Here is a 13,507-nt window from a genome sequence, read left to right as displayed (position 1 = left end):
ATATAATACTATAGTTTAGCACTCCAAACTATACAAATTAACTAAATGGTTGCATATTATAGCAATCCAAGTTGTTGCCATAGCTGACACCCAAGAAGTCGCAGTACCGCTTGTAGAACCCGATCCGATCTGCTACTGGCGCCCCAGTTGTATCGGACCCTTTACCACACTCAATGCCTCCATTGATAATGTCAGTGACCACACCGTACCCTGGCTGCCTGCCGGCAGACTGGTCAGCAGCTGATGGGGTCCACTGGCCAGTCATTACAGCGTGGCATGATGGTTTCGCTGATTGCGGGGTCATCCAAAACCACAATGCAGATTTGAATGAGACGGTGGGGTCCGTGGCTACTAGATCAGGGTTGCTGAGCAGATTTTGACCGATTGCTTCACCACATGGACCATAGTTGTAGTTACTGAAAAATAAATCAGTCAAGCATTTTCATCAAGCGGATAGGTACATATATAATGGTACCATGTCTTAGTACCGTTATGCTACCTTCAATTATTTTTTTTCTTTTTTCTGCTTTTTATGCGACTTTTTTTTTATCAAATAGAATACGGTGGCATTGCCACTTTTTTCAAAACAAAGAAGAAACTAAGCAAAGCATTTATTCGATATAAAATCATGGCATGATCTCAACAAAGAGGATTATCTAAATATTTAGAGCTGATTATTTTATAGATCGATGATGATTGGATCACCCAAGTAAATATAAATGGCTAGAGCAGGTTGAGTAAATAATGCAATAAATTAAATTGGTAATCAAATGATGTGATGGAAAAGAACTTACTAGGAGATCTGAATAGGCCCTCGGCCGTAGTACTTCTGGCCTGAAGCACACGGGTATTGCGAACTCTGATTGCAGTAATCACCAGCATTTCCATTTTTCTCTCTAACGAAGCAGTACCCCCATGCGTAAGGGCCATCCGGTGCAGTTGGCCAACCGCCTATAAATCAAAACAATTTTTAATCATTCATGTTTGAAACTACATGTATGTTTGAAAATTGAAATATGTTAGTACATAATTTATCTAAAAGTACCAGTGGTTTCATGGGATGTTTGGGCCAAGAAAGCTGCAATCTCGCGCTTTTGTGTATCTGTGTCTCCAGTCGTTCCAAATTGACTGTAGGAGTTCGCAGCGGCAATAAATGCGTCGTATGTGTAGAAACCCTTCCCAGGACAAGCATCATCATTCCTGTGTTTCAGCATTTGATCAAAAGTTGATGAACTGATAATGGATCCAACACCCTGGGCTTGGATGGTCAGGGACAAGATTCCTAAGCAAAATAAGGCTATGGTAAAGAGCTTTATTAGTACTTCTCTCATGGTTCAACTGTTGCTGTGTTGAAAGGAAAGATAATTGTGTTGGGAAAAAGGGGAAGGAGGGGCTATTTATATCGGCAAAGGGGTGCAAAAGAGTCGCATATAAAAGTCTATATTTTAACTTATGTAAAAGTTTAGATGAAGAAGAATGAATCTTGTGATTTCATTTATCAGAAAGTGTTACCTTTACAAGTATAGCAGTTCTCATATATATAGACCTCACTGCTCTATTCTAATCTCTAACTAACAGCACTAATGCTAAGTCTTTATCTCTAATTAATTACCATTACAAAGTCTAACAGAAGTAGTTGAGTCTTAAGCTAGTGTCTCTTGATCTCCAGTAGAGTCTGAATGGGATAGCTCCAGTTGAGGTTTATTATTATGTAATCTTCAAACATAGCGCGATTTCTTCCTTGGTTCTATCTTGATGTAAAAAATTTCAAATATTTTCGGCTGAGTTCCAGTACTCCGAATTATGTATGATACATATAATATTTATTCGAACGTGATACAGGTAATTTTTATGGTAATTTTTTTAGTATATATAGCAACAATAATAGTATACTAGTATCGTGCCCGTGCATTACAACGGGAATACATTATAAGACAAAAAATTCTCATGTAAAATGTAAATTTACAAAAAAAAAATATCAATAGAAAAAAAAATTATTCAACAATATTCATAAATGATATTAAAATAGATTGGTTCTAAATCTAAATTATAAATAAAAAATCAAATAAGAAATAATGTTGACTTAATGCATGATATCATAGAGAATAAAAGAAAATGAAAAATCAGAAAATTTTGACAGGCAGGCCCTGCAGGTCAAAACAGTCAGCATTCATGCAAGAGCTGAAGAAGTAATTAAAATAGTATTAGATGAATTCACTCGAATATTAAATTACATTCATGACATAATAAATTAACAAAAGATATACAAGAGTTTGATGGAGAGACGTGCATATATATATAGAAACTGAATACATTATTCAATTAGCAATGTTAATTAAGTACATCACACATGATGGTATCCTCACAACAATTGGATAGTATATACATAGTAATCAATTAATTAGCAATAGTAGACTTAAACAAGGAGGTGTAAGATAGGGAACCGACACTTCAGCTGGTATGAATGAGCTCAGAGACAGGATTTCCTCCTGCAGCACCAATGGCCACATGCAATGGGTAGAAATGATCAGGCCAGGATTGTGCAATCTTGGCGCTGGGTGCCTTTTCATAGAAATGGTTCACTTCATCATACCTACAATGTAATGCTGATAATTGAGGTACTTCATCTCATTATTATGATCATGATCAAGTAGGTAACATTAGTTATCATTTTTGTTATCTATCTTTTATACATAATTTTTTTTGTAAAATTAAAATGAAATATGGATGAACACTAATTATAAAGGCTTCCAATCACGCAGAATGTTATCTCTACTAAAACTTAACAACACCAGCATGCTGGGATGGATCATCAACCACAGTCAAGAGCCTCAAACCAGAATTGCAAATCTGGGTCATTTCTGGTACAACTGTTGGATTTATTTAATGGTATGCCCGTTATGGGAAACCCAACCCAAAATCCGACCCGTTATGAATAGATGCAAACCCATTATGAAAAGGTGCATTGGTTTTATATAAACCATCCATACCTCTCTCTCTCTCTAATAATCAGAAAAACGTGCGAATAGTAACAGCCAAAATTAGAGAGAAAAGATAGTGAGCACCAAGAAGCACTCTGTTAAGGATTGAAGGTTTTAGGTCGTGGAAAACGCAGGGCTTCCGGCTTCGGCTTGTGATTCCTTGCAGAACCAGTGATACTGCTACGCTCGCAAGATCCGCTTCCGCACGAAGATTAACGGAGTATTTTGTAAGTTCTATCCGTTAATTAACAACAATGAAAATGGATTTATTTCAGGATACATTTACAATGAGATTGATCTGTCCGGGTAAACAAATGGCTCTCTAGGCAATGAACAAGGAAATATGAATTGGAGAGGAGAAACAAGGAAACCAAGAAATTGAGCACGATGACGTAGATATATGTATAGAAATAAATAAGAAAATATAAGAGAAAAAAAATATCAATTTCCATTCCACTTAATTGAAGGAGGAGAATAAGGAAACATATATGCATAATTTGCTCAATTGAAGAAAGAGAAATAAACAAAATATGACATGGCGTAGTGAAGGCCATTTTTAACGAAAATAGGGAAATGCTATGACCTTCCCTCTCCTCCGCCTTCTGAAATGACCTTCCCCTCTCCACCTCCTCTCTTCTCCTCCTCTCTTAACCTCCCAAATCAGCACACGCTACCCAAATCTTCTCCACTGCTTCCCCCCTCAATAGCTTGTTTTTTTATTTGTTTTCTATTTTTTCTATCAAAAAAAGAAGAAGCCAAGTGGGCTCAAAGGGATGGGATTGATAATTTCTTCTCTGTTCCACTGTTGGGATATCCTATATGACATTGCTACATCACACGTTTGCTAAGACTTCATCTACGCAGTAACGTAGGCTATTTTCTAAAGCTAAAATACTTAGTTTTTTTTTCTTATATTATATCTTCCTTGATTTTATCTTGATGTGAAAATGTAAAATATTTTCAGCCGACTTCCAATATGATATCTTTTTAATTTTATTAAGTCTATTCAATGGCTTGAGGTTATGATAACCGTGTCCCATTTATCTCCAAAATTATCATTAACCGTACAATTCAACTCTCTGAATGCATTTTGTCTTTCATCAGAACTATATATTAAAATCAAAGATGGTTCTCGGTTCTGTTTTTCTCAAATGCATAAAAAAAAAAATCTATATAAATAAATTTACATATTGAGAATCGCTGATTCTGAGTTGAGTCGGCCGAGGAATTGGTCGGAGGCAACTCGTAGAATCGGTGGAATCGCTGCAAACTGCCCGATTTTTGTGTGCTCTCGCTGAAGAAGGGCGATAATTCAATAACCGTTGGGCCTGAGATAGGTGAAGCCCATATAACTCAAAAACCTGGGCTGTAATTCCTTACAAAAATGAAGAGGGAAAAGGACTGCCTGAAGAAAGGGTCCCACATTGACGGTATTGGTCCATGCTCTCCATTACATAATAACGGACTTACAAAAAATGACAACTTATTCACAACAGTTTTTTTAAGTTCGTACTTTGTAGTTGGTCCATGCTCTCCTCTTCCTCGGAGATAGCCATGCATTATGCACAACAGTTTTGTTTTTTACAAACCTTGTTATAAATAATATATATGCCAAATTGCCAATCGAAGCCCAATCCTTGAGGTGCTCATGGCACACTCTATATATTTGACTTTGTTATTTTTCCTTTCAATGCAAAATTTCTGCTATGCAAGCGCTAATTAATAATCTAAAGAGTGTGGTGGATCGTATAGGTATGATGTAATTGAAATTAAAACAATTAAAAATTGTTAACCAACCAACCTTCAAAAAAAAAAAAAAAAAAAAATCTTGACCAACCATCGCCTCGGTTTTTAGTGGGTCTATTTACTCATGTTCATTTTGCATTTGCTTCAACGAAATTGGTTTTGTTATTTTTGTGAGTCTTCCAAAAAAATCCAACATAAGCAATTAAGCAGGACTAAAGTTCAGGTCGACAATACTCATTACTTTAGTCCGCAATTTTGTTCTAACTTCTACTTGTGTATGTTTACTTGCGTAACATTATCCTGATATGCAAATTGATTTAAAATTATTGAGATTGCATGCAAGTTTTAGAAATACTTAGTTCTTAAGAAACATGCAAAAATGTCCAATCTGACTTGTTCTTCTTATTCAAATAAGGCATAATGCTGAGAAGTTATTTTGTTGTAAACGAGCGATAATTTGGCCAACGTGAGGTGGCTCCTGGGCAATTTAGTATAAATATTCAGATGAATTTATTTAGTAGCAATATAATACTAGAGTTTTCAGCACTCCAAACTATACAAATTAACTAAATGGTTGCATACTGTAAACTAAATGGTTGCATATTGTAGCAATCCAAGTTGTTGCCATAGCTGACACCCAAGAGGTCGCAGTACCGCTTGTAGAACCCGATCCGATCTGCTACTTTCCCAGTTGTATCGGATCCTTGACCACACTCAACACCTCCGTTGATAATGTCAGTGACCACACCGTACCCTGGCAGCCTGCCAGCAGATTGATCAGCCGCTGATGGGGTCCACTGGCCAGTCATGACAGCGTGGCATGATGGTTTTGGTGATTGTGGGGTCATCCAAAACCACAGTGCAGATTGGAAAGAGACAGTGGGGTCCGTGGCGACTAGATCAGGGTTGCTGAGCAGATTTTGGCTTATTGCTTGACCACATGCACCATAGTTGTAATTACTGGAAATTAAATCAATTAAGCATTTTTCATCAAGTGGATAGGTACCTGATTGTACCATGTCTTAGTACCGTTATGCTAGCTTTAATTAATTTTTTTTTTTTCTGCTTTGTGTAAATAATGCAATAAGTTAAATTGGTAATCAAATGATGTGATGGAAAAGAACTTACTAGGAGATCTGAATAGGCCCTCGGCCGTAGTACTTCTGGCCAGAAACACACGGGTACTGCGTACTCTGATTGCAGTAATCACCGGCATCTCCATTGTTCTCTCTAATGAAGCAGTATCCCCATGCGTAAGGGCCATCCGGTGCAGTTGACCAACCACCTATAAATCAGAAAAAAAAAATTCAAATATTCACCTCAGAGCTACATCCAAATGAAGCTAAACAGTGGTTTTGGTCGGCTGCGGGCCTAACCGGAGTCCAAAATTCGACGTGCTGGATTGGGTCAAAGTATTGCCCATGCAAAATTATCTGGATGTTTGAAATATCTTGGTACAGAAAACAGAATCATACCAGTGGTTTCATGGGATGTTTGGGCCAAGAAAGCGGCAATCTCGCGCTTTTGTGTATCTGAATCTCCAGTTGTTCCAAATTGACTGTAGGAGTTGGCAGCGGCGATAAATGCGTCGTATGTGTAGAAACCCTTGGCTGGGCAAGCCTCATCATTTCTGTGTTGCAGCATTTGTTCAAAAAGTGATGAACTGATAATAGATGCAATACCACACTGGCTTTGGCAACCGGTACCACAGTATGCTGATGTGGACCCACAATAGCCATACTGGCTACAGCACAGGTTGTCGGCGCATGTTGCGCCACCGGCTTGAGACCCACATTGCTGTGCTTGGATGGTCAGGGACAGGGCTCCTAGGAAAAATAAGGCTAAGGTAATGAATTTGACATTTGCTGGTATTTTTGTCATTGTTCAATTGTTGGTTCGTTGAAAGAGAGATAATTCTATGGTAAGATTGGGGAAAGAGGAAAGAGGAAAGAGGAAAGGATTACAAAAGAGTCATAATTGGGGGGCTTGACTTGCCTTAATTAATTATGTACACGTGTTAGCATTAATTATGAATAACTTTTTTGTTTTTATTTATTCTTTATTTTTTATCAAAAAATGAAGCTACCTAGTAGTTTCAAATTGATAGGATTGATAATTTATTCTTATCCACCGTTGGGACATCTTATATGCACCTGTTACATCACACTGTTTGCTGAGACTTCTTTCTAAAGCTAAATTTTTTATATTTTATCTTATGTAATCTTCACACATATATAGCAGATTTCTTCCTTGGATCTATCTTGATGTAAAAAAATAAAAATATTTTCGGCTGACTTCCAGTACTCCGAATGTATGATACAGGTAATATTTATTCGAACTGTACTGGTAATTTTTATGGTAATTTTTTTAGTACAGCAACAATAATAGTATATTAATACCCTCCATGTGAGCATGCAGTACGGTCCCAAGCATATTAACAGCCCTTGTACCAGTACAGTCCCAAGCATATTAATTAACAGCCCTTGTCCCAAGTATATTAATGTATGATTCTTGCTAACTAATTTCCACTTAATCCATTTTAAATCCCCTAAATAGGCGGTACATGATGCAAATTTGAGGCACATGGTGCAATGAAGACAATTTCAAATTCACTTCTGAAAGTTACTAATGAAATACGCTTCCTTGTTAGCTAATCATAAACTGTAACAGGTTAAAATGTGAAAAAATTAAGGGAGAATGTTATGTATACCCCCTCAAAAATATCAGAATTACGTATTCCTCTCTCTAAAATTCATAATATCATATTAATCCTTATAAATTTTAATAACTGACAATTTAATTTAATTTAATTTATTGACTTTTCTATTAAAACTCATTTTCAATTTATATAGTATCCATTTATCCTTTATAAAAAAATTTAAAAAAAATGTAATTTTAGTGTATAAAAAATGTTCCATCTTCTAACTAATTGATTTTTAAAGATTAACAATTTATTTATCTACTTATAAAACATACCTAATAACAGTATTATTTAAGCATATGTCTGTGGTATAGTTTTCATAATACCCATTATACACGACGGTGTTATTTCAAACCTCGCCGTGAGATTTTTGAAGTGCTATATATATACCAATTGAAGCCCAATTCTGGAAGTGTTGTTGGCCCGCTTTGTTATTTTTCTCTTTTTCACAAAATATCTACTATAGAGCAGGGGTGCAAACGTATCGGATATGGATCAGACAGTGGTAAAATTATATTCGTATATGTTTTTATTTTTCGGATATGGATACGAATTGGAGATTAACCGAATATAAATATGGATATCTGCTTTTTATAATAGTAAATAACATAATTTTTTTATAATATATATTAAACTATATAGTATATATCTACTATTCAGATATGAATAATTAAAATTTAAAATTATATCCGTATATGTATTTGTATCTGCACGGATATCCGTATCAAAATTTTGAATATGGATTCAACTACAGTCGGATAATATCTGATCTGTTTAAACCCCTAGCTATAGCGCATATGCATCGAGATGAAGAAATACTAATTATTTAATTAATGATCTGGACAGAGTGGCATAGTAGAGAACTAGAGATGATGTGCTGAAAATTAACAAAAAGTCCTGTTATTTTCATTGCAGCCGTTTCAAGAGTTGTAATATGCAGTATTTTATTTTTATTTTTGGTCTTTGGTATGCAGTTGTTTGTATTTTTTATGTTCTTGGAACAGATGTAAACAATACTGATAGCCACTATCGGTAATTTCAAAAAAAAAAAAAAAAAAAGTCAAAAATCTTAACCAACAGTCGCCACTAAACTTACGATTTCTAACATACATGAACATTCCATTTTAATTACTATTATATTAAATACTGATTTTTGTGTTAACATGAATCCTAAGTTTTTATTTTTCGCGTCATATTCATTTTGCATTTACTTCATATGGAATTGGTTCTGTTATGTTTTGCGTCTTTCCAATATATACCACATATGCAATTAAGTTGAGGTTGACAATATATCATAGAAGGAAAAATCGGTTATTTTGGATCGGAATTGGGTTATATTGATTCAATTTTTGACCGAGTTACACGGTAGGTGATTTTTTCATCGAATTTCAATTGAAACGGTCTGATTCTAGTCAAATTTAATTTCGACGAAAACAGTTATTTTCTAGAAAATTAGAGAAGTCTGTGTAATCTCTATTTGATGTCCTTTTTTTTTAAATTATTTTCCTCTTATGTCTTCTCCTCTCCATTTCATTATTCATCACCTCCATTTTACTCTTTTTTATTTTCTAATTTATTTATTTATATGTTCTTCTCTTTTTCAGTGATTAATATTAAGATTAGCAAGTAATTTTTATTTTAATTGAATAATCGATCGATTCATTGTAAAAATGAAGGCGCTGAAAGCTTGTTAAAAATGAAGGGCTAGGGATAGCATGCACTTAAAGAGGTCGATCAAAAATTGAAGAGCTTGTTAAAGATAGGTCGATAAAATAGATAGTACCTACTTCATATGGAATTGGTTGTATGTCAGTGACCACACCGTACCCTGGCTGCCTGCCGGCAGACTGGTCAGCAGCTGATGGGGTCCACTGGCCAGTCATGACAGCGTGGCATGATGGCTTCGGTGATTGGGCAGTCATCCAAAACCACAGTGCAGATTTGAACGAGACGGTGGCGTCTGTGGCTACTAGGTCAGGGTTGCTGAGCAGATTTTGGCCGATTGCTTTACCACATGCACCATAGTTGTAGTTACTGAAAAATAAATCAATCAATCAAGCATTTTAATCAAGCGGATGGGTACATATATAATGGTACCATGTCTTAGTACTGTTATGTTAATTAGGTTAATTTTTATGTTTTTCCTGTTGTGTATGCGACTTGGTTTCTATCTAATTAATAAAATTTAGTGGTATGGATATCACCACCTTTACAACAACAAAAAAAATTGACAAATAATTTATCACCTTAGTATGATTAGATCACCCTAGTATATAATAACTCAAGTCTAAAACCCGTTAAATCGGTTTCAAATGACGAATCTAAATCATTGAAACCCGCCTACCTTACGAGTAATGCGTCTACATGTGAAAATTTTAAACACTCGAATTAATTTAGTTTAAAGTCAAGCGGTCAAAATTAGAAGGTTCATAAATTAATTTTAATGCCTTCATTTTTTGAACGTATTTTGACCACTTGACTCTATGTAAAATTAATTTTTTTTACATGTAGACGCATCACTCGTATAGTAGGCGGGTTTCAACGGTTCGGATTCGTCGTTTAAAGCCGTTTCGATGAGTTTTAGACTTTAGTTTACCAAGAGACTTGGTGAGCTTAAGAGCACCCTAGTTTTACTCTATATATAACCCAATTGTAGGTTGAGTAAATTCAATATTATAAAATTGGTAATTAAAAATGATCGGAAGGAAAAGGAATTTACTAGGAGATCTGAATAGGCCCTCGGCCATAGTACTTCTGGCCTGAAAAACAAGGGTACTGTGAGTTCTGAACGCAGTAATCAGCAGCATTTCCATTATTCTCTCTAAGGAAGCAGTACCCCCATGCGTAAGGGCCATCTGGTGCAGTTGACCAACCGCCTATAAATCAAAACAATTTTTAATCATTCATGTTTGAAACTACATGTATGTTTGAAAATTGAAATATGTTAGTACATAATTTATCTAAAAATACCAGTGGTTTCATGGAATGTTTGGGCTAAGAAAGCTGCAATCTCGCGCTTTCGTGTATCTGTGTTTCCAGTCGTTCCAAATTGACTGTAGGAGTTCGCAGCGGCAATAAATGCGCTGTATGTGTAGAAACCTTTCCCAGCGCAAGCCGCATCATTTCTGTGTTAATTAGTTTACTTGGCTATCTCAAAATTCTTTGCTTGGCTATCTCAAAATTGCTTGGCTATCTCAAAATTCATTTCTGTAGAAATCTTTCCCAGTCCAATTCATTGCTTGGCTATCTCAAAATTCTTCTTGTGTTAATTAGTTTACTTGCGCGTAATATAATCCTGATATGCAATTCAATGTAAAAATTGGGATTGGGCACTTGTATTAGAAATACTTAGTTCTGAAGTCACATGAATAAAATTAATGTCCGATCTGAATTATTCTTTTCTAAGTATGGATAATTCAGGCGTGACCCTCGTTTCTTCCTTAAAAAAAGTATGTTTAATTCAATTTGGGAATATTATGATCTTAATGCTGAGAAGTTATTGTATTAAACTATTAATTGAATAATCCATCGATTCATTGTAATGCCAATTGTTTGCCAACTTCATCAAAGAGCTAGGATAGCATGCAGTTATTTGTTATTACATGACACTAACATGAATGGCTCCTGTGCCATTTATTTACGCCACGTGCATTTAATTTATTTAGTAGCTACTATCTAGTACTCTTCAGTTTTCAGTACTTCTAGCTAAGACAAATTAACTAAATGGTTGCATATTATAGCAATCCAAGTTGTTGCCATAGCTGACACCCAAGAGGTCGCAGTACCGCTTGTAGAACCCAATCCGATCTGCTACTGCCCCAGTTGTATCGGACCCTTTACCACACTCAATGCCTCCATTGATGATGTCAGTGACCACACCGTACCCTGGCTGCCTGCCGGCAGACTGGTCAGCAGCTGATGGGCTCCACTGGCCAGTCATGACAGCGTGGCATGATGGCTTCGGTGATTGGGCAGTCATCCAAAACCACAATGCAGATTTGAACGAGACGGTGGGGTCCGTGGCTACTAGATCAGGGTTGCTGAGCAGATTTTGACCGATTGCTTCACCACATGGACCATAGTTGTAGTTACTGAAAAATAAATCAGTCAAGCATTTTCATCAAGCGGATAGGTACATATATAATGGTACCATGTCTTAGTACCGTTATGTTAATTAGGTTAGTTTTTTGTTTTGTTTTTTCGTATGCGACTTGGTTTCTATGTAATTAATAAAATTTAGTGGACAACAACAACAAAAAATTGAAAAAGCATTTATTTGATATAAATACAGTTATGTAGTAGAACTGATTATGGTGATTAAATGATGTGAAGGTAAAATAACTTACTAGGAGATCTGAATAGGTCCTCGGCCATAGTACTTCTGGCCTGAAGCGCAAGGGTATTGCGTGCTCGAAGAGCAATAATCACCAGCATTTCCATTGTTCTCTCTAAGGTAACAGTATCCCCATGCGTAAGGGCCATCCGGTGCAGTCGACCAACCGCCTATAAATCCAAACAAATTTGAATTATTAAGTATTATCCTCAGTGCTATATCAAAGTGAAACTAAACAATGGGTTTCAGTCAGCAGTGTCCAAAAGTCAACATATGGTATCAGTTGTATTGCCAGCTCAAACTACATGTATGTTTGAAAAATTGAAATATGTTAGTACATAATTTATCTAAAAGTACCAGTGGTTTCATGGGATGTTTGGGCCAAGAAAGCTGCAATCTCGCGCTTTTGTGTATCTGTGTCTCCAGTCGTTCCAAATTGACTGTAGGAGTTGGCAGCGGCAATAAATGCATCGTATGTGTAGAAACCCTTCCCAGGACAAGCATCATCATTCCTGTGTTTCAGCATTTGTTCAAAAATTGATGAACTGATAATGGATCCAACACCACTGCCACCACTACTACCACCACACTGGCTTTGGCAATTACCGTTACCACAGTAATCTGATGTGGACCCGCAATAGCCATACTTGCTACAACACAAGTTGTTGGCGCATGTTTTGCCACCACCCTGAGACCCACATTGTTGGGCTTGGATGGTCACGGACAAGGTTCCTAAGCAAAATAAGGCTATGGTAAAGAGCTTTATTAGTCCTTCTCCCATGGTTCAACTGTTGGTGTGGTGAAAGGAAAGATAATTGTGTTGTGAGAAAGGGGAAGGAGGGGCTATTTATATCGGCAAAGGGGTGCAAAATAGTCGCAATTGGATGGCTTGACTTTAGACTTTAATTGCATTGCATCTGCATGCATGTATGTAGTGGTACTTTTTAGAATACAATTTCATGGGAAAGGAATACTTTTTTAGTGGCAAGACGTACTCAAGGCAGCTGGCAGCATATGACAATTAGGAAAGCAAGGGACAAGAACAAATTAAAAATTAAATTATCTAATATCATTAATTAGGAGGTTGGACTTAATTTATACTTGAACGTTGTTATTAGTACAATGACTTATTTATCGGATAAGTTGAAATACTTTTATTTGTTGTGCATTTATTATATCATTGTTTGTTTAATTTTCTTATGACAATTTGTTTAACTAAGGTTCCAAATGCTCTTTTTTTGTGCATTATTCTATCTTTGTTTTTCAACTTTTTTAAAACTTATATGTCAAAATAAAACCATGATATGTGATCTATATTATTTTCTCTACATGTAAACAAAAAATTATCACTTTTTAATTTAATTTTATGAAAATCAATAAATTAAAAAATCAATCTAAATTATCCATCTAAGTATATTTTTACAAATTCACGACAACAATCAAAATGTAGTTGAAATATCATAATTTTTTAATTTGTATGGAAAAATTATGTAGATCATATTTAATAATTTTATTGTTACATTTAAGCTTTCAATTTTAAAAATAGAGTCAACAATGGAGACACCAGAATGGATATTTAATTACCAATTTTCATTATTTGAATTAAGCACATCTGCCTGTACAGCCCCATCATGTCAATCCATTGTTCTGAAGTCTCTGTGAACAAGGGTATCTTATCAACTAATATCCATTGTTCTGAATATTGGTGTTGCACCGCTATTTGCTCTATCAAATCTTGCACTGTGG

The 13,507-nt window shown here is 35.7% G+C and overlaps 4 protein-coding genes across 4 annotated transcripts; all 4 read right to left on the bottom strand.

Moving 5' to 3' along the window:
* LOC144556565 (endochitinase-like) lies at positions 1 to 1,346 on the bottom strand. The gene is made up of 3 exons (XM_078304953.1): positions 1,046 to 1,346; positions 795 to 951; positions 1 to 416 (listed from the first exon to the last, which is right to left on the bottom strand). Exons 1-3 carry the CDS (start codon positions 1,329 to 1,331, stop codon positions 38 to 40), a joined length of 822 nt encoding a protein of 273 aa, XP_078161079.1. The 5' UTR covers positions 1,332 to 1,346; the 3' UTR covers positions 1 to 37.
* A 3,848-nt stretch (positions 1,347 to 5,194) lies between these two features.
* On the bottom strand, positions 5,195 to 6,653 carry LOC144556562 (chitinase 1-like). Its single transcript, XM_078304951.1, has 3 exons — positions 6,203 to 6,653; positions 5,856 to 6,012; positions 5,195 to 5,687 (listed from the first exon to the last, which is right to left on the bottom strand). Exons 1-3 carry the CDS (start codon positions 6,606 to 6,608, stop codon positions 5,294 to 5,296), a joined length of 957 nt encoding a protein of 318 aa, XP_078161077.1. The 5' UTR covers positions 6,609 to 6,653; the 3' UTR covers positions 5,195 to 5,293.
* Positions 6,654 to 9,149: 2,496 nt separating this feature from the next.
* On the bottom strand, positions 9,150 to 10,558 carry LOC144557148 (chitinase 1-like; the record flags this gene model as incomplete). Its single annotated transcript, XM_078305675.1, has 3 exons — positions 9,150 to 9,462; positions 10,148 to 10,304; positions 10,399 to 10,558. Coding segments are annotated over 3 exons (630 nt in total), but the record flags the coding sequence as incomplete, so codon positions are not given.
* Positions 10,559 to 10,991: 433 nt separating this feature from the next.
* Positions 10,992 to 12,574, bottom strand: LOC144556561 (chitinase 3-like). Its single transcript, XM_078304950.1, has 3 exons — positions 12,119 to 12,574; positions 11,775 to 11,931; positions 10,992 to 11,519 (listed from the first exon to the last, which is right to left on the bottom strand). The coding sequence occupies exons 1-3, from the start codon at positions 12,540 to 12,542 to the stop codon at positions 11,144 to 11,146; spliced, it is 957 nt and encodes a 318-aa protein (XP_078161076.1). The 5' UTR covers positions 12,543 to 12,574; the 3' UTR covers positions 10,992 to 11,143.
* Between the last annotated feature and the right edge of the window lie 933 nt (positions 12,575 to 13,507).

The sequence above is a fragment of the Carex rostrata genome, chromosome 7 (genome assembly GCF_964058835.1).
Source record: "Carex rostrata chromosome 7, lpCarRost1.2, whole genome shotgun sequence".
Lineage (NCBI taxonomy): Eukaryota > Viridiplantae > Streptophyta > Magnoliopsida > Poales > Cyperaceae > Carex > Carex rostrata.
Note: the sequence above shows the minus strand (reverse complement) of the source record. Positions and strands in the feature narration are given on the sequence as shown.